General features: G+C 35.9%; 2 protein-coding genes across 2 annotated transcripts; one reads left to right on the forward strand and one right to left on the reverse strand.

The window, feature by feature from the left end:
- Positions 1 to 10185: 10185 nt before the first annotated feature.
- Positions 10186 to 14188, reverse strand: LOC133288285 (bHLH transcription factor RHL1-like). The gene is made up of 7 exons (XM_061486008.1): positions 13430 to 14188; positions 13223 to 13324; positions 12931 to 13098; positions 12558 to 12623; positions 11913 to 11978; positions 11650 to 11718; positions 10186 to 10973 (listed from the first exon to the last, which is right to left on the reverse strand). The coding sequence occupies exons 1-7, from the start codon at positions 14018 to 14020 to the stop codon at positions 10524 to 10526; spliced, it is 1512 nt and encodes a 503-aa protein (XP_061341992.1). The 5' UTR covers positions 14021 to 14188; the 3' UTR covers positions 10186 to 10523.
- A 1602-nt stretch (positions 14189 to 15790) lies between these two features.
- On the forward strand, positions 15791 to 16501 carry LOC133288283 (uncharacterized). Its single transcript, XM_061486007.1, has 2 exons — positions 15791 to 15919; positions 15989 to 16501. Exons 1-2 carry the CDS (start codon positions 15791 to 15793, stop codon positions 16499 to 16501), a joined length of 642 nt encoding a protein of 213 aa, XP_061341991.1.
- Positions 16502 to 24845: the final 8344 nt, after the last annotated feature.

Raw genomic sequence — 24845 nt, forward strand, 5'->3', positions numbered from 1 at the left:
AACATCAGCTTGGCGAGACATAGGGAGAAACCTTTCTATGAACTTGTTAGAAAGTTCCTCCCAAGAGTGTATGGATCCAGGGGTGAGAGTTTTCATCTATGTTTTTGCTTTTGAGCCTAGGGAGTGAGGAAACAACCTCATTCTCATACTTTTCTCTGTCACACCCTCAGCCTTAGAGTTATCACAAATGTCTTGAAAGTTTGTGAGGTGTGTGTAAGGATCTTCTGCAGGGAGCCAATGAAAGACTCCAGCTTCACTTATCATGTGGAACATGATTGGTTTCAACTCAAAATTGGGGGCTACAGGAGGGAGGATTACTCCCCTTTCTGGTCTGTTCCTGAAAGGAGCAGCAAGGTTCTGAAGTTCTGTTCAGGAGGGATTTCATCATTGTCATTGTTATGATCAGCCATATTTTCAAAAGTATTTTCCTTGAGATTTCTTCTCCTTCTATGTAAGGTGCGTTTTGGCTCAGGGTCAAAGAAGAACTCAGGTATCTCAGAGAAGTGGGAAGAATCTGTTTCAGACTCTTCACTCATAAACCATAAAACATATAATATGAATCAACACGATATGTGACAAAAATAAAAATCAAAATTAAATATACAGAGTATGTATGTACTTAAAACCATAATATGGACAAAAATTAGTGTATCTATCCCCGGCAACGGCGCCAAAAACTTGTTGGGTTCCAAAGAGAGTGGGTGAAAATATATTATGGTGAAAACGTTCCTCAGTTCACTAAGAAAGAACACATGTGTTCTCTTAGTTTAACCCAAGTGCGCAAGTGCACGCATCAAGTAATAAATGGGAGTATTATGCCCAGATTATCGTTCCCACGAGGATATAACTCTAATTAATGTCTTATATTGTTTTATAAAGAATGAAAATGAAAAGAAAAGTTAGTAATTGACATGTGTGGTTAAACGTTCCCTACTGTCTTGACAACGTTCCTCAAGAATAGTAGGTTCAATCAGACAGCAAACAGTTCATTGCTTCGTTATGTATGTCAACTTTCTTGTTTAGGGAAGGAGCAACAATATTCATGAGAGGTTTATAGATACAAGATTAAATAAAGAAGAAAAATACAAAAAGTAATAACAATAATCAAGAGACAACAGGGTGGATGGTTTAAAAACAATAATAACAGACGGAACGGATCCACAGCTCCATTCATGATATATCAAATTAAAGCAGAAGGTGTCTAGTTTTTTGTATAAACATTTTAAAGTAATTAGTTTAGTATATTTTCCAGAATCACAGAAATTGTGAGGGATTTTTGGGGTTGGCAGACAGTTTTACTTGTCCAACTTCAAACGGAGATAACCGGAGCTAGAAAACTCCAAATGAGGAATGTGATACCTTGTTCGAAAGATAATTGAGTCTAGATTATCATACTAAAAGATGGGAATTTTATAACAAGTGGGTTGCACACAGTGACTAGAAAATAGAAGCGTGTACAGTTATAGGAAAATAGTAAAAATGAGATTTATGCTAAGTGGGTTTATGGGAACCCTTAGTAACTTATAATAAGTAATGTTCAAGGTTATGAATGACATATATTGATGATAAATGTCTTGATTATTTGTAAGTGAATTTGAAAATGCCTTAATCTAAGAGAGTTTATTAATGGACTAAGTGTCTAATGAGTTGTTGTGGACTTAGGGAACAATTCCTTATGCACTAAATGAAAGTAAAATGGCCTTGAAGGCCATAGCATGTGAGAGGGAAAAACAAAATTTTTCATATGCGAAATTACACAAGCAATCAAGAATCATGTTTTATGGCATATGATGTTACCTTTGTTTGTGAGTTCAAAACTCCAAGATGATCAGTGTTAGGTTTGAAGGGTTCAAACCCTCTAACGTTGATCCACACCACCCACGTCAAGATGCAAGAACGCTTTCTTGAAAGCCACCAATCGACCACCACAGAGAGGCTTGCTATGCGCTCAATAGGTGAAGAAGGAGGCTAGGTATATGTGTTTAGAAGAGTGAAGTCTCCAGCATGAAAACTTCACAATAGTGGGAATGGTATATCGAAGAATTGGCTAGGTTCTTTTGAAAAACCTTAAGGAGGAACTCACCAACTAGGCGCATAAGAGAGAGAGAGAGAATTAGTATATCAAATCAGAATTTTTACTTTACTTATAATGAAAGTGGCGCATAAGTGAGTGAGACAAAGGTGGAGTTGTTGCAATTCAAAAATCTCAACAACCTCCCCTTTGAATCCTTACAAGACTAGGTCTTTATCTAGTCAAAATTCTGAACCAATTGTCATCATATGACCACCAATTCATGCGCCCCTATTCAGCCCAAAAAGGGTCCAGATACATTTGAGCTGTTGCATTCAAGTTTGAACCAACTAGCTCACTGATTCTCTCAACAACCAAATCTGATTGAAGCTTGTTGGTTTGACAAGATGACAATCATCTCCCACCAAAATGGCGCCCCAAATCAGCCCTTGGAGATCTCCATAGATCTTCTCTTGATACTAGGGATTTGTTCCAACAAGATCTCATCTTATCCTTTTGTTATGAAACAACTTTTCATAGCCAATTCAAATTCGAATTCAAACATTTAAATTCAAAGGTTCAAATATTTAAATTCTAAATTCAAATTCAAATTTCAAATTCAAATTCAAATTTCAAATTCAAAATTCGAATTTCAAAATTCAAATTCAAAATTCAAAATTCAAATTTCAAAAATTCAAAATTTCAATATTTGATAATTAATTTAACTAATTAAATTAATTAGTAATGTCTTGAACCATCCAAGCCCATTAACAATACCATGCTCCCTCTCCCTCTTAGGTGGGCTTCCAAACTTCATCTTGGGCTAACAACCATTATTAGGCCCAATACCTTTAATGCTATATCATCATGACATTAAGGTGTTAGTGTGTGTCCCATTAGGTCCAACATAGCCACTGACATAAATGGACTCGAGCCCAACAAGCCCACAACCCATTTAATGACAACACAGAGCACTAGCAATGCTTTGTTGCCCCAAAGCTAGTTAGATTAATGACTTGATCATCCTATTACACATATTTGGTTGCCGTATGTATTTCTTTTCGTCTCGGTTACCTTCCCATAAAACCTAGGGTAAGGAAGCGTAGGGTAAGCTTTATTCGAAATAGGGAAACTTCAATTTACTGACTCTAAAGGCAGATCATCTCATGATCTCTTTTACTATGCATAGATTCCTGAGTCCCTGTAAATGTCATCCTGATTTCTCCGATTTACAGATAACCTAATCTCTCACAGAGATTTGACGAATTCCTTCAGCTTATCACCCTAGCCCCTGTGCTCTTTCAGGACAAGCCCAACAGTATACCTATGAGTCTCCATGTTTCAGGCAGACGAGGTATACAGTCAAAGCATGCCTTCTAGAACATAGTCTAGGTAATAACTTCTGGTCTAAGGAAAGACATACCCAAATATAAAGAGACTACTCTAATGATACTCTCTGTGAGATTTCCTTATAGAGTCTCTTTTGTGGGTCCGTTCAGTGCGAGCTATACCCTTATAGATCCATCCACGACTTTAGCTAAGACATCTCCATATCTGTATCTCATGAGGTCTTTACCTTGCATCCGAATACAAGTAGATAAGTCGTGCTAGTCTTACCCGAGATCACTGATCCCCATTCTCAGTGTCTCTAGACTAGGAACATAAAATTAGGAATAAATATCCAGTATCCTTGAATCCTCATGATCGTAATCTCATCACAGATACTCAAGAGATACCTATTTTATTCCAAGGGGTTTTTCCAGTTACTCATATAAAATATTAACAGTAATATTGAGACAAAATATGAAACAGGAAAAATAGTGCTTTTATTTATTTACGACAATACAAAGGTCCACATATGTCCTAATCTAATTAAAAGATTGTCTCTATGACATCCATATACTAACACTAAAAACATGTAATTAAGTAATAAATGGTCTAGACTTATAATGGGCATATTATTAGCATGTAAGAATGAAATGTGGAATCATTAAGTGATTGAGTATTAATGATGTAAATGATTCCTGCTCTAGGTTTGCCTAGAGCACTTGGCACTTGAGGATCTATTGGAGCATACGTGTTTTACTATTAGAGTTGGGCTTGTGATAAGCTCAGTGAGGTAAGCTCCTAGTTCTAGTTGCTCATCTCTCTTGTGGCCCCACCATGATGTGGACATTATGGTTGTATTGTATGAAAGTATGTGGAATAATGTATATGTGCATTCATTCACATTCATATAGATGTTATATGATTCTTGATGTTATGATGATGCACTGATGATATATGTTATGAGAATCCTGGCTAGTGATTATGGTATGTAGACTACCTATGACTTGACTTTGGGAGCTATTTCATACAGAGGTTGTGTTGACTGTCTATGGCTTGACCCTGGAGTTACACGTGTGTGATGCTATGTTTATGTTGTATGCCTGTATTATATGTTTTATATCTGACTTGTCATGTAGGAAGTGGGCTCAGGGGATTAGAGGCAATGTTGTTAAAATCGAGATCTTAAGTAAAATCGAAAGGAAATTAAAAAATCGTAAAATGTAAAATCGTAATGTAAAAAAATCGTAAAAACGTAAAAGCGTTTGGAATATTACTAAAATCGTTTTGATGAAAAAAAATCGTAAAAACGTAAAATTGTAGTGATAAATCGAGATTTTAACAACAATAATTAGAGGATCTTCTAAGAACCTTGAGCTTACTGAGATGTTATCTCACCCCTTTTTGGGGACATCATTTCAGGTACCCATCGTAGCAGTGTGCAGTCTAAGGGCAAGGGTCCAGCTACGGATTAGTGAATTGTGGTTGCTGTTTATTTTATGTTGTTATGTGGCATGTGTATTTTTTTGACATGCCTAGTTAGTTTATTTTGAGACTATGTGTTGTATGTAATAATGCTCTAGATTGTTATTAATTGAGCTTCTGGATTATGTCTGTAATTGTTACAAGTTATGTTAGATGCATATGATGAGGACATATAAACATTATGTATGGATTTATTAATTTGGGCATAGAGCCATTATGTATGTACTGACCCTAGACGGGGATTGCAGTTCGTGTGGGATTTGCAAATTGTCTGTTATATAACTATGTCTACCAGGTGTAATTGTGTGTGGGATTCATATCTCCCAGTTATCCGTTAAACAGCCGTTATGCTATCCGTGAGACTATGGCAGGAATGACACTTGTTGTCATATCCGGTTAGTCAATGACCACTAATACTGGCTAATGGGATTAATTAGTAGTTGTATGTTTAGATTTACGCTTTCGCAGTATTTTATGTGAGCATTTTTAGAAATATTTTCAGAAAATGTTTTCGAAAAACTTTATTCGTATTTTTAGGAGACGTTTTATTAATCTTTAAATAAAATCTTCCGCTGTGTACGTTATAATATCATGATGTTAACAACCGGAGTCCTACGAGGTGTTACAATGGTCTTCAGCCACTGTCAGGACCTGTTACGCAGTGGTAATCGATTACCAAAAATCTAGTAATCGATTACCTAGTGCAGTAATCGATTACCACCGATAGGGGTAATCAATTACCTCACCTGTTAAAAAAAAGAGAAAATTTGTTTTACACCATTTGGCTCATGGTATTGCCTAATAAGGTAATGTACACAATTAGTTAACGCTTCTGAATTATGTATGAATTATAATTACTATAATTGGGTTAATTGAATACGTATTTAATTATTTACAGTAAGCAAAAAAGAAAAAAAATTATCCGTTATTTTAATCAATTACTGTTATTGTAACTGCGTTTAATAGCATATTTAATATTAACAAACCTGTTTAGAACGAGACATTAAAAATATCCATATTTATAAAGAAATTATTAAAACAAAGAGTGTATTCAGATAGGAGAGTCTGTGTCTCTACTTGTGTAGGGAAGTGTTTAGGGACTCTTGGAGCACATAGGTCTATGGCTTGACTCGCAACCTGGCTTTACCGACATGCTTATGTTTGAACTTTGGGACATCTTCGTTGCCTGACCATTGTGGGAAATGGCTTTTCACACCCGATCTGTTGGTTGGAAAATGATTCTTCCACTTCTTTGTATGGGAAAAGTGTGTATCATTTTAAAGGATATAAAGTTGTGTCATTTTAAGTGAGATAAAGAGATAGAGAAAAAAGGAGAGAGAGTAGATAAAAAAATATAAAGGTGTGGGTCCCACCTCTTTGTGAGAGTGAAAAAATATAAGTTGTGTCATTTAAAAAGATAAATAATTTTCGGTCTTTGCATTTAGTTAGAAATAGTTGCACTCCATCTCATCCCTTTGCTCCGTAATCCGTATGTCCGTTCCACTTGCTGCGGTCTCTTTTACGTAGAATTACTTATAGGCTTTATTAATCTCCATCAATAGGAGAGAAGATATCTCCTACTACTCTCACAATCATATGATGGGACCATATAATTATAAAAAAATAAAATAAAATAAAACACAAGAATCATGTCTCTGGAACATAAACCCTATCTTATGTGGCTGAAGACTAATTTTTCCCATTACTTAACTATGTTTATCATTGATGTATTATTAAATTACATAAACCCTTAGAATTTAAATTACATTATTGAGTCAACCAATTATTGTTCTTATCCTATTAGAAAATTTGGTATGGAGATAGTGGGATGATGTCACAATGCGCGTAGGCCGTGTATAGGTTTTCAAGGATCCTATTGTCACGCTCCTACTGGTCCCTCTTCTCCACGTGTACTACCATACTCTACATTTCCTGAAAATCCCCACTTTCAAGTTTGTTTATGGGTTTATTAATGTCATGTGGTAGGAAAGTAATTTTCTTTTATCATAAGCATAACTATGCATGAGACCCATTAATTTATAAAAAATAAAAAAATAAAAAAAGAATTATATTGATATCGATGAATGTGTAGAAAATAAAATTTATCTCCAAAATAACATAAGAGTAATTTTTTCTTTTATTTATACCTGAGATATTCTATATTCACCACATAACTTGTGATTTTTTTAAAAATAGAATTACATTGACATGGATATGAATAGGTAGGAAAAAAATTTATCACCAAAATAACATGAGAGTAGTTTTTTCTTTTGTTTATACCTGAGATATTCTATATTCACCACATAACTTGTGGTTCTTTTTTTTTCCGTGTTTTGGTAGACATAACCAGCGGTTTTTTTTTTTTTGGCATGCATAACCAGTGGTACGTTCTTTGCCGGAACCTTACTATGATATGTGAATTTAAAGATGCATTATTCATTGATACTTCCTCTTTATTTATTTATTTCAAGTAATAAATTGTATTGATACGAAAATCTTATATCTTTTTAATAAATCATATTAAAACTTCTTAATAAAAAATATTAATTGAAAAAACACATTTAATGTCTAGAAAACTTAAAATAACATTTCATGTTTTTTTCTTTAAGTAATTAGGATAATTATTAAAATATTTAAGTAGAAAAACGTAAAATATTCATATTTTTATATATCAAACGTGAACTTTTGAAAAATATTGTAACATGAATTGTCAACCAGAACTTCTAATAATTGTTTCCTGCAACTTATGGTCGATTGACTCAATTACGAGCTCCATGCAATAAATTGATTATTCTCAATCTGGTATCATTTGACCAAAAGAAAAAGAAAAAAAAAAAACTTATGACATAAATTAATCGGTCACATCTATAATGCATATTTCTATATGATTAGAAAATACGAAGATGAGAAATTTGGTTCAACAAGTTTTTTTGTTTTTTTTTTATTTACAAAAAAAAAAAAACAAGTTTTTTTTTTATTAAATTATATATATATAAATATAAATATATATATATATATATATATATATATATATATATATATTTTGCAGCTGCTGTACGTGCAGTAATTAAATACTTGACATATATATACTTGAAAGCATTAAATGCAGAAAATCATAACCATATAAATAATGAAAGTATTAAATGTTAAGAATCATAATCATACACTTGTAGTTACTGTACCTAAAGCAAGTGCAAAAATGATTATATATATATATATTGTGAATGTTATCTTATTTACTTTCAGTCGGTGATTAGAGAAATTCATGTAGCAAGAAGGTCGTCGCATGATTATTGTCTTCTCAGTCCGGAAGGATTTTGATTGAGGTTCTCACCGCTGGGAAAGTTCTGACTTTCAGTTCATAGTTCCGAGTTTAATTTATCATCATAAAAATCATAGCAAAACATCTTAATATATTTTTTTGTATATAAATTGTAATTAATAAGCAGATTCCTGTCACTGTAATGCCTTTATCCATTAGTTCTTGAAATTTGAAAGTAAGAAGCCAAAACAAAAATATAGAATCATCGAAATGCTATTGTCAGTGCTACTGCTAACCCATACCACCAATGTCACCAAATTTAACATCCGAAACGTGAGATTGTACTCTGTGTAGGCACATAAAGGTATTTAAAGTATATTATAGTCGTAATTTATTAAAACTTAAGAGAGATATATTTGTTTCTAATTAAATAACCTAAAGGCATGATACCCCCCGTTGACATAAACCTAACTCGCGGGAAGGGTGCATTTTGATTCCCTTTTCCCCCCGTAAAGTCCAAACCCCAACGCCCGCAACACGAAGCAAACAGCTTTAGATCATATAAAATAAGTCTAAAGAAAAAGCCCCCATAATAATACTACAAGAACAAGCTACTAACTAAAGCTGCCGATACTTTTCGGTAAAGTATATTTCATTCATCCCTAATTATTTCATAATTATTAACTACTAATAATTAAGCTGTCGTATATATACTTTTCTTTTAACTGTGTGGCATGTCAACTTTATTTTTTCTACTTAAAGTTTTACTCTCATCTTTATCAGAAAAACTTTAAATTAAAACACAACCCATACCAATATGGTAAGATTTTTTGACATCTGCTATCATCTTATTGTGTTGGGTTTTATGTTCAAAATTCTAAAACAATAGCTAGAGGAAAAAAAAAATAGAAAATAAGCTTTTGCTACATAAGAACATAAATTTGAAAATTGATAATATATCTCAATAATAAGTGTACTTTAACATCACAATGTACTTTATCCCTTCATGCATGATATTGAAATGGTACAAGTCATTTTTTCTAAGTAATTATCTTTAAAAAAAGGAAAGAAAAAATAAAACCAGCCAAACAAGTTTGAACGAATCAACGGGTCACTCAAATTTGATTACTAACTTGTTTGACACCTATTTTTTTTTTAAACTAAAAGCTAATTTTAAATTAAAATTATAAAAAAGAGTTTTAGAAATAAAGTTAAAAGGTGTTTGATAATTATATAAAAAATTTAGCTTAAAAATTATTTAAAAGCTATTTACTTAAAAAAAAAACTGATATAATTTACAAAAACTTCTCTAGCTTTTGACTTTTATATTTTTTTATTATAATATTTTTTTTCATTATAAGAATTTTTGTAAAAACTTGTCTGACCTATCTTTTACTTATAAGAAAAAGACAAATTATTAGATAGAAAACTCTTTAGAAGAAAGATCTGAACTAGATAAAAAATCAAGTCGTAAATCTGTTTTGTAATCCAAGAGACCAGGGTCGTTTATATTGACTTTTGAAGCAAATTCTTTTTATCACTTTCTTAGTTTAAAAGTACTTTCTATAAAAGTTACAGCTATTTAAATTTTTAAAAAAATATTTGATTTTTGAAAAAAATATTTGACTTCTGACTTCTGCTTTTTGTAAAAGCTAAAAATTTTAACTTCCGAAAAAAGTTAGTTTTTGACTTTTTTTTATGATTTCTGTTTTTTTAAAAGCAGGTATCCAAACAGACTTTTTACGAGAAATGTTTTTTTTCTAAAAAAAGCAGCTTTTAAAGAAAAAGAAAAACTCATCCAAACAGGCTCTAGGAATATCATATCATACAACTTTAGTATTATTATGTATTGATGAAATTATATATTAATTGTTCAAAAATGCAACTTCTTCAGTGAATTTTTCTTTTATTTTTACTGAGCATGAATATTAGTTTCATTTTCATTTCCTTGAACAATTAATTACTTTACACTTATAAGATAAATCTTATCTAAGATCTACACCGCGTGAGAAATATACTAAATAGAATAGCATAATTTATGGCTTCATAATAGCAGCTATAATAAGTAAACACATAACAAAATGAAAACGCAAATGCACGACAGACCTTGTTATTCAGAAGGGAAATGAGGTGGGGGAAAAAAAAAACAGAAAAAAGGAATCCATTAGAAATATAAAAACAACGAACAAAAACACATAAGTGGGTAATCGGCATGGTAGAGTTGTGATTGGTTGGTTGAAAGTTAGCATCAGCCAAACAAAGTCTAGGTAAATACGGCGTCGTCAGATCGACACTCCCGTATCCCTGACGCCTTATTTTCGTAGACTTTAACGGCCCCATTTTAGAAAAATACACACGTCATTTTCTATCCTTTGCAACTTTATGTATTTTTTTGTCTGCTTTGTCTATTTCACACCAAAAGTCACGTAAACGCCGTCATCACGGCTTCGAAACGGAGGCAGCGTCTTTGACGGCACCCTCGTTACCCACGACGGCCGACTGCACCGTCAGCACGGACATGCTCGGAGATGACGGCCCTTCGCCGTTGGATGCGACGGCAGGGTTCGTGTGGGAGCCTCCGACGCCTCCGTTGTTGTTCGGGATCTGGTTTCCGGCGGTGCTGTTGATCAAGGGGTTCCTGGTGTGACACGTGGCGGTGGAGATGGCGGTGGCGAGGGAGATGGGCATGAGACAAAGGCCCTTGCCCTGGAGGTACTGCATGGCGGAGCCCATGTCCTCCTCCATGAGCTTGGCCACCTGGTGCTCCGTCATGGTGAGGCTGTCGTTTGAGGTTGACGCCGCCGTTTGATTACCGTTTGCGTTGCCAGGGAGGGCCCCACCGCCGTTGCTGTTGCCGTTTGCTTTGGCTTGGATGCAATCACCGCCTCCCTACAAAGACAAATCCGTCACGTGACTGTTGTTTTTAGGATGAAGAAGACGTAAAGTGAAACGTACAGAGAAAAAGGGGAAAAAAGAAAGAGGAATCTGAGAAAGTTAGCACGCGTGCTGCTTTTGGATTGTCGTTTTGTGGTGATTAAGAATTTGAGAATTGATATAAGCCAAGGACAAGTGAAATGTTGAGTGGGTTGGTGAGTGTGTGAGAAAGACTCGTATGTCCGACATGTTGATGTGTGGTGCCCAGTGTGTTCCACATTTTGTTTATTCCTTCTATTTCTTCTTATGGAAACACTCTTATGTTTTCCGTTTCCCTTTCTTTAATGGTTCTTGAGTTTCTGTTCCTCCAAGTTTGGTTGATAATGGTAGTATTGTAAGGTAATAATTCAAAAAAAAAAAAAAAAACAGGTGAAATTTAGCATTATTTATTTTAAGAATAATAACAAATTTGATTTTTTGTTTAAAATCTTTAAATTATATTTTGAGAAAAAGTAGGCATGAATGTACAATGGACGAGGGAATTTTTTTTTTTTTAAAGAAAAATAAGTCAATAAATCAATTTCAGTTTTTGAAGCTAGCATTATTATGGTTTTTCTATTTGGAGGACTAGAAAAAGCTATAAATTATTTTGGGGGTGATTAGTAAATGAAAATGGAAAAGCAGTTATAACCTCAGAGGACATATCAGCAACGAGAGGGGCGACAGCAGCTGCACCACCCAATCTGCTCATGCTTAGAACCTGTAACCGAAGCAACAATGCAATTTTAAAATATAATAAAAGGAAGGCGTCAGTGGAATTTTATAACCAGAAGCCCATACTAAAGACCTTTCGATAAACAATTCGATAATTAAATATGCTAGTACTTGATGTTGATGAGGAATATAGATTAGATTAAAAAAATACGAGTATGGTAGTAAACGCAGGAAGCGCACCTTGACTTGGAGCTGCAGGAACTTCACATAATCGATGATCTCATCAAGCATGGATGCCTTGTCTGTCTGTCATTCCACAAACCAAACGAATATTTCAATTTCGGATTTTGACCCATTTATTGTTAGTATATATTTTTTAATATTATTATAATAATAATATTATGTGCTATGACTAAACTACCCTTCAATATTACTCGAAAGTAAGAATTGAAAAACTTGGTCCCTGCTGTGACCAGTGATCATTGTTCGTTTTGGGACCAAGCCTCTGTGCAGCTGTGCTATACAGCTTAACATTTCAAGAACGCACGGAAGCATATGATGAGCCGACAAGGCAAACGCTCAAAGCACCCCAGAATGCGACGTTACTTACCAACCACACTTTCCGTGTTACACTAACATGGAAATACATGACAGTAACAACTTTGTACCAAAAGAAAAAAAAAAAAAAAAATTGACGTTAACTACTACTCCATTTTTGTCGGGAGGACCCAATAGCCCCTACACTACATACCAAAATTACTGTGCAGAAAAGTGCCCACCAAGATCGCCGATTATTGTTGCTTTAATTTCAATTTGTTTTAATTAACTGGAATTAGTGATATAAAAATTATTAACAAAATAAAAAAATGGTAAACGGGTATTCACCTTGTTGGCATTGGGAACCAGTTCCTGCAGAGCCTTCATTCTCTCTGCGATTCTCTCCCTTCGCAACTGCCACAAACAATATAATTTCAGTATGTTAAATAATTTCCATAATTGTTTGTGCTTGGCCTCCAAGAAACGTATAGAAAACAAATCGATTGTGAACTATTATAATGGCGTTTCCTTTTTATTTTTAAGACTTAACACTTATAAACCATAACTATTAAAAGCTTATTATTCTTCTGAAAATTTTGACTTTTCACGTTTTTTAAGGGATATTTTCCATCGAAAATGACAGTTGAAATTATTGGGCTCAATTTTCTGCGCATCTAAACATGTTAAATGAAGCCAAGAATTAAAGACAGAAACACAGTACCCTTTCAGCGATGCTGTGTGGGTCCGTGGCTTGACCTCTCCTGGCCCGAACTCTCTGCCTTGGCTGAGCCGGGGCTCCACCGGCGGTGCCACTCGCCGGAGCTTGGTTCGTTGCTCCCCCACCACCTGGAGCACCAAAATTCTGCCCCTGCATCTGATTCGAACCCCCCTGCCATTCAAAAATTGAAAAAATAAAATAAAATCAACACAACACAACCAAAAAAATAAAGGCCAAAGTAACTGCCAACAACAACTCATAGTGAAACTAAATAAGAAAAAAAAAAGGTTCAAACCTGAGGATGTTGAAAATGTTGAGTCTGATTAGAGGCTTGACCGGTGCCATGGAGAGATCCCGCGAACCCGTTGTACAGAGCTTGAACTGAAGCATCACCACCCTACCAAAACGAAAAAATAAAAAAATAAAAATTAATAAAAAAAAAAAATTTCAGTAACAGTGTAACAGAATCAGAAAAGTCTTGGCCTTTAAACGAGCCTCTAACCGGATTGGGAGATTTGAAGGATGAACCGTCAACGACGTTGTTTCCACCCAACGACAGCGGCATCTGGAGGAGACCAGAGTCGCCTCTGGACATGAGGAGCTGCTGCTGAAGCATAAGAGCGGCGGCTGCGGCCTTGGTTGTCGGAGAAGTGGCGCTGATCTGGTGGTTGCGGAACTTGGAGGCCAACGTGGCGTGTTCGTCGTAGGGGAAAGCGACATTCTCGGAGTTAGACGGCGGCGTTTCGTCGGAGAGGTCTGAGGGCTTGAGATTGTGAGCGTTGACGTTGTTGTTGTGGATGGAATTGGAGGGATTTGGGTCCCACAAGGGTTTGTTGTTGGGGTTGAGGTCTGGCCAGGAGCAAGATGGAAGGTTCGAGAGCATTTGCTCGAGGAAGTCATCGTGGGAAGTTGGGTCGAAGTGAGGGGTTGTGTGGTTGAGTTGGTGTTGGTGTTGGTGGAGATGGTTCATGTGAGTGTTTTGGATCTGGTTGTTGTTGTTGTTGTTGTTATTGTTGTGGAGGTCGTGGAGAGAGATTTGAGAAGAGTTCAAGAGGGAGTTGATTCCTTGCATTTCTCTGCTACGGGGCTGCATAATTGAAAGAGAGAGAGAGAGAGAGATAAGGACAAGGGTCTGAGACAGAAGCGCGGGTCGTTAAAAAGGGCACTCACTCAGACTGAAACATGAACAGAGTCAGGAGTGGAAAGAGCATTGCGGTTTGGGGGATTTTCGATCAGAAGTAGTTTTGTGTTTGTGTAGTGTGTATCGTATTCTTTTCTTAAGTTTGGTGTGGATAGTTTTAAATAGCAGAAGATGAGTAGTCCCTACAATAAAAAATAAAATAAAATAATGTATATATAAATAAATAAAAGATTGCAGATTATTAGAATATTTTTATATTTATTTTTTGGGAGTTCGGATTCGGATTATTGCAATTTCTTCTCTTCTTCTCTATCATTTTGCCTTCTTTTTTTTTTCTTAATCCAATTATTATTGCAATGGAGTAGTATCATACAAGAGGTCATTACAATGGTTCCAAACGAAAAAATAATAATAACCTCTATGTCATGCTATTTTTTTTGCTTCACTTCTTTCTTACTTCCTTGTTCGTTGCTACATCATTATTATCGTTTTGGTATTTACGAATATTAATTTTCAACATCATAATTTAATTAACCATGGTCATCTCTTGCCTTTCTTTCTTTCTTTTTTAACTTTAGCACTCACATTTGGAGATGAAGGAAGCAAACGTTTTGAAATTCATCAAGAACCCCATCCATGGAATCAAGCACCATGGCCAAAGAGAATACAAAGGGTAATGGAAAATTTACTCTAGAAATAACATACAAAAAATAGATGGCGCCAGCAGTGGCGGAGCCACAATGGAGCTGGTGGTGCTTTAACTCTAGCTTATTTTTTGAAAATTAGTCACGTTTTAAGCGTGGCTAAGTCACAGTAGCTATTCTGTAGGATGGACTATAGTGTTTGGCACCAGCTAAGTTCTTCTTAGCCCTAGCTGGGTTAATTAGGCCGCTAGCTCCGCCACTAGATGAAAGGTGAATCCATTGAACCCAGACAAAATCTCATAGGGTGCATGGAGAGCGCCTACAATAAACTTTGAAAAGGATTGTCTAGCATTGGGGCAGTGAGCCTCATTCATTGATAATAAACTCTCTTTTGAAGAAGTTGAGAATTTTGTAATTGTGTGTAGCATGGTTCAAGATGTGAATTAATGGTGCAATAATAAGTTTTCATTTTTGTATTTTGTTTTGGTGAATTAATAGTGATGTAGATAAGTTAATTATCAGTAAAAAAGGAAAGATGACATGTGGATTAGTATATTCCTTGGCGCTAGCCACGTGATAAATGTTACAATTTTATTTTATTGGGGGTGGTGTTTATAACACCTCACATTTTTAAGTTTAAATATTCATAAGTTAAATGAGAATTAAAGGGAAGGATTAGTGAAAATCCTGAATAGAAAGTCGAAATACATAAAACGGTAAATTGACAAATTGTTGTTGACCTTGTTACATTTTATGGTATCAGAGCAGTTGTGTTAGGGAACTCTGATAATGCATAACTGTATTTTGTGTTGCATAGCTATTTGTGAACTGTTTATGATTACTGCATATGTGATTCCTCAGTGTGGGTCTGATCAACTCATTCCTTTGTGTTACATGTACAGATATCATGAGTAGGGCACGAGGTCGCCGTGGAACCCGAGGTGCAGGTCGTTTAGTAGCACCAGATCCTATTACTGCAGTTCTGAATGCTCTACAGGAAGAGACTGCAGCGAATAGAAATATGACCGAGACCCTGATGAAAAATAATCAGGATATGATGCATGCCTTTATGAATGAGATGAGGGCAGAGAGGGCTCAGAACAAGAGGGATGATTCTCCTCCACATACGACTATGGAGACTCATACCTGTACGCCATCTGTTACACCTCAGCAGGAGGAGAGTGGGGCTAGTCGTCATTCTGGGGAGGCTAGTCGTCACACTACTGATCCTACTTATATCCCAGAGCCTTCTGTGGATCCTTCTGTGGTTGCTCAGTCTGCTGGAGTTGCTGGGCAAGTATTTGTTGGTACTGACGAGCAGAGGCTCATTTCTTTCAGAAAGCATAAACCGCCAGCATTTCAGGGGTCAAGGGACCTGAAGGTAGTGACTACTTGGTTGATGGGTATGGAAAAGATATTTCAGGTTATGGGGTGTCAGGATCCCCAAAGATTATTGTATTCTATTTATATGCTCGAGGGAGATGCCCACGAGTGGTGGTATACTACATCTCAGCCTTTTGTTATTCAGGGGGAAGAAATTACCTGGGCTTTATTTGAAAGATTATTTCATGAAGAGTACTTTCCCAGGGATGTTCGGGAAGCTAAACAGGGTGAGTTTGAGAAATTGGTACAGGGTACCATGACTGTTGATGCCTATGTGGCGAAGTTCAATGAGTTAGTGAAGTTTGCTAATTATAGGGGTGTGTTGCCGACTCTTGAGTTTCTGTCTGCTAAGTTTCAGAGAGGTCTGAATGATAAGATTGCTAAAAGAATGTCTAATCTGTTGTGAGGAATTTTGCAGATCTAGTGACCCAGTACAAGCGGGTTGAAAGTGTTTATAACAGATATCCAAAATCTAGTTCTTCGAGGACATCTGGTCCTCCAGGTAATAATAACAGAGGTGGCTACCATCAGAATAATAATAGAGGTAGGGGGTTGCAGGTGAGGCAGTCTCCGGGTCAGATTAAGAGGGGTGGTGGTCAGAGAAGTGGGTTCAATGGACGGAATTCTAATCCCCGCTGTGATAAGTGTAAGAGATTTCATCAGGGGCCTTGTACTGTGGCTCCGAATTCTTGCTTTAAATGTGGTAAGGTTGGACATTTTGCCAATAATTGTTACAGTAATACTGGGCAGGCTGCGAATCCGCAGGCCTTGCCATATGTTAGTATTTGGGTGTCCTAGAGACAATCTTATGATTAAATAAGGACAGAGATGTAGACCTTTTTAATATTGTCGCAAATAAATAAAAGCACTCTTTATCTTGTTTCATAATTATGTCTCGATATTAATATTAATATATTATGAATAACTTGATAAACCCCGTGGAATAAAATAGGTATCTCTTGAGTATCTGTGATGAGATCACAATCATGAGGATTCAAGAATACTGGATGTTTATTCCTAATTTTATGTTCCTAGTCTAGAGATACTGAGAATGGGGTCAGTAATCTTGGGTAAGACTAGCACGACTTATCTATTTGTATATGGATACAAGGTATAGACCTCATGTGCTACAGATATGGAGATGTCTTAGCTAAAGTCGTGGGTGGACCTATAAGGGTATAGCTCGCACTGAACGGACCCACAAAGAGACTCTATGAGGAACTCTCACAGAGAGTATCATTAGAGTAGTCTCTTTATATTTGGGTATGTCTTTCCTAAGACCAGAAGTTATTACCTAGACTGTGTTCTAGAAGGCATGCTTTGATTGTGCACCTCGTCTGCCTGAAACATGGAGACTAGGTATATTGTTGGGCTTGTCCTGAAAGAACACAGGGCTAAGGTGATAAGCTGAAGGAATTCGTCAAATCTCAGTGAGAGATTAGGTTATCTGTAAACCGGAGAAATCGGGATGACATTTACAGGGACTCGGGAATCTATGCATAGTAAAAGAGATCATGAGATGATCTGCCTTTAGAGTCTGTAAATTGAAGATTCCCTATTTCGAATAAAGCTTACCCTAAACCGCAGGGGTTGATACGCTTCCTTACCCTAGGTTTTATGGGAAGGTAACCGAGACGAAAGGAAATATATACGTCAACCAAATATGTTTAATAGGATGATCAAATCATTAATCTAACTAGTTCTGAGGCAACAAAGCATTGTTAGTGCTCTGTGTTGTCATTAGATGGGTTGTGGGCTTATTGGACCCAAGCTCATTTATGTCAGTGGCTAAGTTGGACCTAATGGGTCACACACAAACACCTAATTGTCTAGATGCTCTAGCATTAAAGGTATTGGGCCTAATAATAGTTATTAGCCCAAGAAGTTGTTTGGAACTCCACCTAAAGGGGTGGAGGGCGAATGGTTCATTGTAATGGGCTTGGATAGTCCAAGACATTACTAATTAATTTAATTAGTTAAATTAATTATCAAACATTTAAATTTTGAATTTTGGAATTCGAAATTTGAAATTTGAAATTTTGAATTTTGAATTTGAATTTCGAATTTTGAATTTGAAATTTGAAATTTGAAATTTGGATTTTGAATTCGAATTTTGAAATTTGAAAATTTGAATTTTGAATTTAAATTTTGAATTTGAATGTTTGAACATTTGAATTTGAATTTGAATTGCATATGAAAGATTGTTTCATAACAAAAGGATAAGATGAGATCTTGTTGGAACAAATCACTAGTATCATGAGAGAATTTTTTGGACAAGATCCAAGGCCATATATGGCGCTGATTTGGGTTGTTGGTGAGCAAGATTTGCTCATCAAAATCAGCTCCAGAAGATTCAGTCAGTTGGGAGAAAATCTGAGTGAGTTGATTTAAATTTGAATGCAACTACTCAGATGTATCTGGTCACCTTTTTGGGCTATATGGGGCGCACCATATAGCTGATCTTATGAAGATTTCTGATCAGGATTTTGAATAGGTTTTTGAACCAATTCTCAAGAGAATATTCTAGGAGACTGTTAGCAATTTTTGAAATAAAACAGCTCCACCTCTCTCTCTTCAATCTGGGAGAAAAATCTGATTGGTATTTTATTTTAAATACTCTCATCTTATGCACCTATGTGAAAGTTGTTCCTCCAAGGGTTTTTCTGAAAACCTAGCCTATTATCTCCTCTCTCCTGCGCCACTTGTGAAGCTTTCACATTGAGAGCTTCACTTTTTCAAACACTTTCACCTAGCCTCCATCTTCACACATAGAGCGCCTAGCAAGCCTCTTTGTGGTGATCATCCGGTGGCTTCACAAGAAGGAGTTCTTGCACCTAGACGAGTGGGTGGTGTGGATCAACGTTAGAGGGTCTGAACCCTTCAGACCGGCCTTGATCATCTGGTGATTTCACGAACAAGGTAACATCATGCTTTCCTAAAGCATGATCTTGATGTGCATGTATATTCCGCAAAGAAAAATTTTGTTTTTCCCTCTTGCATGCATCGGCCTTCAAGGCCATTTCGAACTTGCAAGTGGTATCAGAGCCAGGTTGCTTTACCATCGACGGGTGATGGTACCTTGTTTGTAATCATATTTTTCACGGTTAAAATCTCTTTAAAGGTTAAAGATTCAATTTTTTATGAATGGATTCTAATTTACAATACTTTAAACGGTTAAAGTTTTTGTTTTTATGAACATGTTATTTCGAATGCCATGTTCATGCATCCATTCATATTCATGGTTGTCTTTTTCTTTATAAAAGTTTTGAAAGGAAGCACCTTTTTGAAGGGTGGAGTTCGACCATGAAAGGTGTTTTGAACACCTTGAGTGTTTTCTTATTTGTTTCTCCATGAATTGTTTCATGAGCATGCAATAAAAATTTTTCGAAAATTAATCTCATATACATGAGTATATGGTTCGGCCATTAAGTGTTGATGGCTATATGCATGATTTAATTTTGTGTTCTTTGAGAAAGAGTCAACAAAATTAGAATTATATTAATTGTTATATAATTCGGCCAATTGAAAAATTAAGAAAAGTTTTAAATTTTAAATATGTTTTGATAATTAATTGTTAAATATCAAGACATAAGTGAAAAATATATATTATGTGATAATATTTTGTACTTGGGAGTTGTCTAACATTTCAGGTGCAAAAGAGGAAGGGGATGGTCATGGTGCCCGGAATTTGAAATTTGAAATTTAAATTAATGTGTAATTTTGGGCTCTTTTAAAAGATATGTAATTTGAATTTCAAATTTTGTATTTTAAATTTTGTCCCTCCAAGATGTTTTGGAGTTTCTTTAATTGTAATTAGAGAAATTAGGCTAGTGGCATATAGACGACAAGAAGCCGAGGCTTGAGAAGCAAGATGGACAAAAGAGCGAGCACCATGACTATCTCAAAATAAAACTGTTTTATTTGCATGTATGTTATTATATGACTAGTATGCATGAGATAGAGTATCGCGATATGTATTCTTTATGACTTATGACGTCTAGTATGCATGAGTTGGACTAAATCGCGTTTGTATGATTATTATGCATGTCCAATTGCGACTAGTTTAAACCGGTAGATGTATGACATAGGTAACGACTAGCATGATAATATATTAATGCGTTTGATGAGACTTAATAAACCCTTAATAAAATGAACCCTTAAAAGGAATAAAATTATTAAGCGCATGATTACCTCCCACCACCAATATTACTCAAACCTCCTCTAAATAGTGGTGCTCTACAACCCAGTTGGGACCCACTGTTTCGTTGAGTAAGAGTAGTATTAGAAGTGTAAGACACTTGGGGTGCTGGTTAGTGCTTAACTGAGACATAAGCTGTAGGCCCAGCCGGGCTTATGTGCTTAGGGTAATAGTGCTAGGTTGGTTACATGAGATGCACCACTAAGTGACAAGGAGTTGTCAACCTAATGTTAAGAAAGGGTATGAGATACCATTGATAAAGATCAATCCATTATTTAAATTAATCTTGCGGTATCAGACCGGGGTTAAAATAAATAATCGCATTCTTAATCTCACTAAGGTAAAATCTAAAAGTAGAAATACCCTAAGTCAAAAGGAAGGGTCATTGACTTAGATAAAATAGTGGGAGGGGCAAAATTATTTAAAGTCTTTAATAATTTTTTTACTACATGATCAAATATTAATTAATTTTATCTTTACATTTTTCAGTTAATTAGTATGACTAATACACTTTCACTGCGCTCCATACTTGATACGAACAAGCTGACCGGTCCAAATTTTATGGACTGGTATCGGAACCTAAGAATTGTTCTAAGGGCCGAAAAGATTGCTTACGTCCTAGATGCTGAATTACCTGTAGCTCCTAGGGGAGGGGAAGATGGGTTCGCGGAATATGATTTCGAGGCCCACAAACAGCACATGGATGACAATGTGTTGGCTGTCTGCATCATGTTGGCATCCATGTCGCCTGAACTGCAAAAGCAGCATGAGCATATGGATGCTCCCTCTATTGTCTTACATCTAAAAGAGTTGTATAACATTAAAGGCAGGCATGAGAGGTATGAGGCCTCAAGAGAATTATTCTCTTGCAGGATGTCTGAGAGCATGTCTGTTGGCAGTCATGTTCTTAAGATGATCAGCCTGATTGAGAAGCTAGGAAATCTAGGCTTTATCATGGATGCCGAACTAAGTAATGACTTAGTCTTCACCTCACTTCCACCTTCCTTTAGTCAATTCAACATGAATTACCACATGCATGGGATGCAAGTGAGCTTGCCTGAGTTGTTAAGTATGTTAACAACTGCTAAAGTGTCTATCAAAAAGGATAAGACACAAGCTCTTCTGATTGGTGGGCCTAGCAGGGCCAAGGGTAAGGGTAAGGAGCCTGCTAAAGGTGACTCCCTTAAACCCAAAGGAAAACCCAAGAAGAAGAAGGGCAAAGGAAAGGGTAAGAAGGCTTCGAATGACAAAAGCAAAGCTGAGTGCTTCCACTGTGGCAAGAAAGGCCATTGGAAGAGGAACTGTCCAGACTACCTGAAGAGTGTGAAGGACAAGAAGCATGGTGATGCTTCTACCTCAGGTATTTTCATGATTGAGATCAATTATTCATGTGCTAATCCTACTTCATGGGTATTGGATACCGGTTGTGGTTCTCATATCTGCAACATGTTGCAGGTGCTTAGGAGCCCAAGGAGATTGGAGAGGAACGAGGTGGACCTCCGCGTTGGTAATGGAGCAAGAGTTGCTGCTCATTCTATTGGAGAAGCCGACCTCATTTTGCCTACGGGCCTTTTTCTGCATTTGAATAAATGTCTTCATGTTCGAAGTATTTCTAAAAACATTATTTCAATTTCTTGTTTAGAACAAGATGGATTTATTTTCAGTATTAAGAATGGTACATTTTCTATCATTATGAATGATATTGTTTATGGTACTGCTACCTTAATAAATTATGAATAACTTGATAAACCCCGTGGAATAAAATAGGTATCTCTTGAGTATCTGTGATGAAATCACAATCATGAGGATAAAGAATACCGGATGTTTATTCCTAATTTTATGTTCCTAGTCTAGAGATACTGAGAATGGGGTCAGTAATCTCGGGTAAGACTAGCACGACTTATCTATTTGTATATGGATACAAGGTATAGACCTCATGTGCTACAGATATGGAGATGTCTTAGCTAAAGTCGTGGGTGGACCTATAAGGGTATAGCTCGCACTGAACGGACCCACAAAGAGACTCTATGAGGAACTCTCATAGAGAGTATGATTAGAGTAGTCTCTTTATATTTGGGTATGTCTTTCCTAAGACCAGAAGTTATTACCTAGACTGTGTTCTAGAAGGCATGCTTTGATTGTGCACCTCGTCTGCCTGAAACATGGAGACTCATAGGTATATTGTTGGGCTTGTCCTGAAAGAACACAGGGCTAGGGTGATAAGCTGAAGGAATTCGTCAAATCTCTGTGAGAGATTAGGTTATCTGTAAACCGGAGAAATCAGGATGACATTTACAGGGACTCGGGAATCTATGCATAGTAAAAGAGATCATGAGATGATCTGCCTTTAGAGTCTGTAAATTGAAGATTCCCTATTTTGAATAAAGCTTACCTTAAACCGCAGGGGTTGATATGCTTCCTTACCCTAGGTTTTATGGGAAGGTAACCGAGACGAAAGGAAATATATACGGCAACCAAATATGTTTAATAGGATGATCAAATCATTAATCTAACTAGTTCTGAGGCAACAAAGCATTGCTAGTGCTCTGTGTTGTCATTAGATGGGTTGTGGGCTTATTGGGCTCAAGCCCATTTATGTCAGTGGCTAAGTTAGACCTAATGGGTCACACACAAACACCTAATTGTCTAGATGCTCTAGCATTAAAGGTATTGGGCCTAATAATAGTTATTAGCCCAAGAAGTTGTTTGGAACTCCACCTAAAGGGGTGGAGGGCGCATGGTTCATTGTAATGGGCTTGGATAGTCCAAGACATTACTAATTAATTTAATTAGATAAATTAATTATCAAACATTTAAATTTTGAATTTTGGAATTCGAAATTTGAATTTTGAAATTTTGAATCTTGAATTTGAATTTCGAAATTCGAATTTTGAATTTGAAATTTGGATTTTGAATTCGAATTTTGAAATTTGAATTTTGAAATTTGAAAATTTGAATTTTGAATTTAAATTTTGAATTTGAATGTTTGAACATTTGAATTTGAATATTTGAATGTTTGAATTCAAATATTTGAATTTGAATTGCCTATGAAAGGTTGTTTCATAACAAAAGGATACGATGAGATCTTGTTGGAACAAATCACTAGTATCATGAGAGAATCTTTTGGACAAGATCCAAGGCCATATATGGCGCTGATTTGGGTTGTTGGTGAGCAAGATTTGCTCATCAAAATCAGCTCCAGAAGATTCAGTCAGTTGGGAGAAAATCTGAGTGAGTTGATTCAAATTTGAATGCAACTACTCAGATGTATCTGGTCACCTTTTTGGGCTATATGGGGCGCACCATATAGCTGATCTTATGAAGATTTCTGATCAGGATTTTGAATAGGTTTTTGAACCAATTCTCAAGAGAATATTCTAGGAGACTGTTAGCAATTTTTGAAATAAAACAGCTCCACCTCTCTCTCTCTCCAATCTGGCGCCTAATGATCAGATTTTTAGGAGAAAAATCTGATTGGTATTTTATTTTAAATACTCTCCTCTTATGCACCTATGTGAAAGTTGTTCCTCCAAGGGTTTTTCTGAAAACCTAGCCTATTCTATCCTCTCTCCTGCGCCACTTGTGAAGCTTTCACATTGAGAGCTTCACTTTTTCAAACACTTTCACCTAGCCTCCATCTTCACACATAGAGCGCCTAGCAAGCCTCTTTGTGGTGATCATCCGGTGGCTTCACAAGAAGGAGTTCTTGCACCTAGACGAGTGGGTGGTGTGGATCAACGTTAGAGGGTCTGAACCCTTCAGACCGGCCTTGATCATCTGGTGATTTCACGAACAAGGTAACATCATGCTTTCCTAAAGCATGATCTTGATGTGCATGTATATATATTCCGCAAAGAAAAATTTTGTTTTTCCCTCTTGCATGCATCGGCCTTCAAGGCCATTTCGAACTTGCAAGTGGTATCAGAGCCAGGTTGCTTTACCATCGACGGGTGATGGTACCTTGTTTGTAATCATATTTTTCACGGTTAAAATCTCTTTAAAGGTTAAAGATTCAATTTTTTATGAATGGATTCTAATTTACAATACTTTAAACGGTTAAAGTTTTTGTTTTTATGAACATGTTATTTCGAATGCCATGTTCATGCATCCATTCATATTCATGGTTGTCTTTTTCTTTATAAAAGTTTTAAAAGGAAGCACCTTTTTGAAGGGTGGAGTTCGACCATGAAAGGTGTTTTGAACACATTGAGTGTTTTCTTATTTGTTTCTACATGAATTGTTTCATGAGCATGCAATAAAATTTTTTCGAAAATTAATCTCATATACATGTGTATATGGTTCGGCCATTAAGTGTTGATGGCTATATGCATGATTTAATTTTGTGTTCTTTGAGAAAGAGTAAACAAAATTAGAATTATATTAATTGTTATATAATTCGGCCAATTGAAAAATTAAGAAAAGTTTTAAATTTTAAATATGTTTTGATAATTAATTTTTAAATATCAAGACATACGTGAAAAATATATATTATGTGATAATATTTTGTACTTATGAGTTGTCTAACATTTCAGGTGCAAAAGAGGAAGGGGAT

This window comes from Gastrolobium bilobum, unplaced genomic scaffold (assembly GCF_033153095.1).
Source record: "Gastrolobium bilobum isolate Gb01-03AN ecotype WA unplaced genomic scaffold, APGP_CSIRO_Gbil_v1 utg15364, whole genome shotgun sequence".
Taxonomy (NCBI): Eukaryota; Viridiplantae; Streptophyta; class Magnoliopsida; order Fabales; family Fabaceae; genus Gastrolobium; species Gastrolobium bilobum.